Below are 4,888 nucleotides of genomic sequence, written 5' to 3'. Positions count from 1 at the left end.
CATACATGAAGCACTCTTCAAAAAGGAACAATCCTCCGTGTTTGAACCTCTTAAATCGCTGCATAGCCGATTTATTTGGACTGGATTATCCCAGAGAGGCCAAACATTCTTTATAACACAGTTTCAGATTTGTGAAACCTTAATTCTATTTGTGAAAATACAAAAAACACATTCCTAGTATGTTGTAAAACTACATGGCGACTAAACAGATCTTGTATATTGCTTATTTTCCCCTCTTAGGAAAGCGGACACGGGATGCGAATTTCTTTGACACCGCCCAGGCGTTGGAGGACCGGCGTGCCGTGGTGAATGAGTCGCTGCATGGAGATCAGATGGTGCTGTTCACCAAGGCCCAGGAAACGGAGGACAAGATGCTCACCTCGATGGAGCGCCAGGCAGAAGTGTTCAAGCAGCAGATGGAGCGCCAGCAGCACCATGAGGAAGCGTCGGCGCAGCGGCAGGATGAGCGACAAACTGCATTTAATAACAGTTTATTTGGTATAGTTTTTGTAAATACTGACACACGACACACAACGTTGCACTAAGGTGTGTATGCTGCTGAGAATATCCCTACACCTGGGACAGTTTATTTTATATTGTTATTACTGTTATGACTTTATTTTATATATAATGTTTACTGACATGTACAACTGACACTTTATTTACATTTAAAATTGTTCTATTTAATGTATGTCTTGAGAGTGCAATAAAGAAAACCGACATGGCGATTAAGCTTATTTCTCCTGACACTTTATCTTTTGTGACCTGTGTAGCATCCTATACATCACATGTAAGTGATTATTCTGATACCATCATGTTTCATCGGTTATAAACTGGCAAAGCTTTATTTGTCATTTATTTATCATCAATGTTGCAACCTTGTGGGGGAATGGCAGGGGCACATACACAAATATGACAATTTATATCATTTTAAATATTATTTGACCTAAACTTTTAATTCCCCCCCATTTCACACAACACAACATGGAGTCCACTATGGGCCAAAACTAACATGTATGTTTGCATAGTGTTTATGGCAGACGGATGCAGTGGGTCTCAGGAAGATATATAATAAAGGTGGGTTTGCTGCTGAGACTCCCTACAGCTGGGACAGTTTATTTTATATTGTTATTACTGTTATTATATAGTACAACTGACACTTTATTTTATATTGACAATGTTTACTGACATGTACAACTGACACTTTAGTTACATTTAAAATATTTCTATTTAATGTTATGTCTTGAGAGTGCAATAATGGCAATCATGTGTGCTTTCCGTCGGCCAATCCTTTTCCTAAAGCTTTTGAACTGCCTTTGATGCTGAAGAAACTTTGCGATTATAGCATTCGACGTGTGGCGGCTCCGGATTTTTGTCGGACGCCTAATAGGCTCAGGCTCTGGCCGCATTAACGAAGTTACAAAGCTGTATAACATGAGCACAAACAGCACAACTTCAGTCGACTCCATCTCCATCATGTCTGAGGTCGGAAGGTAAACAACAGACAGTATACGCGGGAAGTTTTTCTTCTTCTTCTCTTGTTTTGTAGCGGATTGCAAACAACTTTAAGGTGCTTACTGCCACCTACTGTACTTGTAATCTTCCCTCAGGGAAAAGTACTCCGGTGTGAACGCGATCTGTACTAAGTGCCCTGGGGTTAAAAGCGCCAGGGCACTTAGTGCCGGAACTAAGTAAAGGAAAGTACTTGGTGTGAACGCGGCTATTGAGGCTATACATTTACAGAGGAGGAAACAAGTATTTAACCTCCTTCAGATTTTGTAAGTTTACCAACTTATTTTACAACTAAAAGCTCTTTCCAGATGAAGAGCAGGTTGTAACCGAGGCTCTGTAGGTCAGAGTCTGAGCGCTGCTCCTCCTCCTGAATGACTCAGAGTTTGATAAGCCCTCCCTCTCCTTCCTGCTCTCAGACACAGCCAGCTCCACTCTGTGCTTCCTGGCTCCTCCCCTTCAGATCCACACTGAGGAGGAGGGGTGTAACCAACATGTGGGTAAAGCACAAGAGCTGATAGGCCACATTCACTGCACACACACATCCTGTTCAGATCAGCTGTCACACTAGTTCCAGCTCTCAGGAAGTGAAACTCACACACTCGCTGCTACTGAGAGGTGAAATGGCGCAGAAAGGAGTTCAGCTGGAGCGGCAAATGTTAATATCTTGTCCCATCTGTCTGGATCTACTGAAGGATCCGGTGACTATTCCCTGTGGACACAGCTACTGCATGGACTGTATTAAAGGCTTCTGGGATGGAGAGGATGAGAAGAAGCTCCACAGCTGCCCTCAGTGTAGACAGAGCTTCACACCGAGGCCTGTCCTGCTGAAAAACACCATGTTAGCAGCTTTAGTGGAGGAGCTGAAGAAGACTGGACCCCCACCTTCTCCTGCTGATCTCTGCTATGCTGGAGCTGAAGATGTGGCCTGTGATGTCTGCACTGGGAGGAAACTGAGAGCCTGTAAGTCCTGCCTCGTGTGTCTTATATCTTACTGTGACCAACACCTCCAGCCTCATTATGAATCACCTGCCTTTGAGAAACACAAGCTGGTGGAGCCCTCCAAGAAGCTCCAGGAGAACATCTGCTCTCGTCACGACGAGGTGATGAAGCTGTTCTGCCGCACTGATCAGCAGTGTATCTGTTCTCTCTGCTCTGTGGACGAACACAAAGGCCACGACACGGTGTCAGCTGCAGCAGAGAGGACTGAGAGGCAGAGAGAGCTGGAGGGGAGTCGACTAAACATCCAGCAGAGAATCCAGGACAGAGAGAAGGAGGTGAAGCTGCTTCAGCAGGAGGTGGAGGCCGTCAATGGCTCTGCTGATAAAGCAGTGGAGGACAGTGAGAAGATGTTCACTGAGCTGATCCGTCTCATGGAGAAAAGAAGCTCTGATGTGAAGCAGCAGGTCAGATCCCAGCAGAAGAGAGAAGTGAGTCGAGTCAAAGAGCTTCAGGAGAAGCTGGAGCAGGAGATCTCTGAGCTGAAGAGGAGAGACGCTGAGCTGAAGCTGCTGTCTCACACAGAGGATAACAACCAGTTTCTGCACAGCTACCCCTCACTGCCAGCCCTCAGTGAACCTACACACTCATCCAGCATCAACATCCGTCCTCTGAGCTACTTTGAGGACGTGACGGCGGCCCTGTCAGCAGTCAGAGACAAACTACAGGACGTCCTGAGAGAGGAATGGACAAACGTCTCATCGACTGAGGTGGAGGTTTTACTGTCAGCAGCAGAGCCCACCACCAGAGCTGGGTTCTTACAATATTCACAGGAGATCACTCTGGATCCAAACACAGCAGACACACTGCTGTTATTATCTGAGGGGAGCAGAAAAGCAACACTCATGAAACAACCACAGTCTTATTCTAGTCACCCAGACAGATTCACTTGGTATCGTCAGGTCCTGAGTAGAGAGAGTCTGACTGGACGTTGTTACTGGGAGGTGGAGTGGAGAGGGGAACTAGTTCTTGTAGCAGTCGCATACAAGAATATCAGCAGAGCAGGGGGGGAAAGTGTATTTGGACACAATGACAAATCTTGGTCCTTAGTTTGTCAACAAAACAGTTTTTCATTTCGTTACAACAGTATCAACACTCCCGTCTCAGGTCCTCCGTCCTCCAGAGTAGGAGTGTACCTGGATCACAGAGCAGGTGTTCTGTCCTTCTACAGCGTCTCTGAAACCATGACTCTCCTCCACAGAGTGCAGACCACATTCACTCAGCCGCTACATGCTGGAGTTTGGCTTTATAAATATGGAGCCACTGCTGAGTTTAGTAAACTGAAATAGCCTGAAGTCATTGGAGGAACTCTTCTACTTCTTAAACTCACCGTGTGTCCATCAGAGCTGATTGTTCATGTCTTCACTGTGCAGAGATCAGCTGTCAATCAAACATGATGGGTGGGGCTTGAACATCTTCTCATGAGTTGTTCTGTAGATGTTGGACTTTCTTCCGGCTCCTTCCTGGGTCTGTGTAGCCATGGAGGCTGTCACTGCTCAGGAGGATCCTTGTTCACCTGAACTGATATGTAAACTTTGCTCTAAATATGTGTTGGATATTTCTTTTGATTCATGTTGTTGTTTCTCTTGTAACGCACGAGTCTTCAGAGAGAAAGCAGCAGAGCTTCTTTTATTCTACACATTTTATTCTGTCATTCACTTTCTAAAACAATAGAGACATTTATAATCACATGTATTACTTTGACAGATTAAATGTTATTGTTGCCCAAATTAACTACACATGAGTTCCCAGATGGTTATAACACTTATTTCATCATCACATGTTTATTTAAAATGATATTACTTCCTGTCATGATCATAATCAATAAGTACATCATTTATTATTCTGCTGTAAATAGCTTAGAGTCTTTGCTTGGGAAATAAAATGTTATTGTTTTGCAGACTAATTGTTGTTGTTGTTGTTGTTGTTGTTGTTATCCAAATATAAATTGGGTACTCTGAGGTTTTATAGAACATAACTTATCAGGATAATAATCAATAAGGAAATCATGTATGATTCTGTTTGAAATAGCTGAGATGAAACACATGTATGGTGTGGATAAAGTGAAACTGATCATGAAATCATTGATCAGACTTTACTGATGGGATGTGTGATCAAATTAAATGTTTGGATCATTAATAAAGGTTTGTCTTTCAAAAACAAAACAGGATGTTCTTCTTGTGTTATGTCCAAGGTGCCATACGAAGCTGATGGAGAACATGTGGAAGTGATCTGAGACTAATGACGCTCAGCGCAAGTTCAACCAGGAAGACCGTCTTTTCTCATTCATTTACTAACGCACTAAAGCTTTGGATCTTAATCAGTTTGTGAGGCGTTTTGCTGAACAAGATGGTAATCGCCGCATTCAGCTGTTATAGGC

At 43.8% G+C, this 4,888-nt stretch overlaps 1 protein-coding gene across 1 annotated transcript; it reads left to right on the top strand.

Moving 5' to 3' along the window:
• Positions 1-2,031: 2,031 nt before the first annotated feature.
• On the top strand, positions 2,032-4,408 carry LOC117472975 (tripartite motif-containing protein 16-like). Its single transcript, XM_034118444.1, has one exon. It carries the CDS (start codon positions 2,133-2,135, stop codon positions 3,795-3,797), a length of 1,665 nt encoding a protein of 554 aa, XP_033974335.1. The 5' UTR covers positions 2,032-2,132; the 3' UTR covers positions 3,798-4,408.
• Positions 4,409-4,888: the final 480 nt, after the last annotated feature.

This window comes from Trematomus bernacchii, unplaced genomic scaffold (genome assembly GCF_902827165.1).
Source record: "Trematomus bernacchii unplaced genomic scaffold, fTreBer1.1, whole genome shotgun sequence".
Taxonomy (NCBI): Eukaryota; Metazoa; Chordata; class Actinopteri; order Perciformes; family Nototheniidae; genus Trematomus; species Trematomus bernacchii.
This window is presented reverse-complemented; position numbering and strand designations above follow the sequence as displayed.

Excerpts from the sequence above, each read along its gene's own strand:
- LOC117472975 (XM_034118444.1), top strand. The coding sequence starts at position 2,133 with ATGGCGCAGAAAGGAGTTCAGCTGGAGCGGCAAATGTTAATATCTTGT.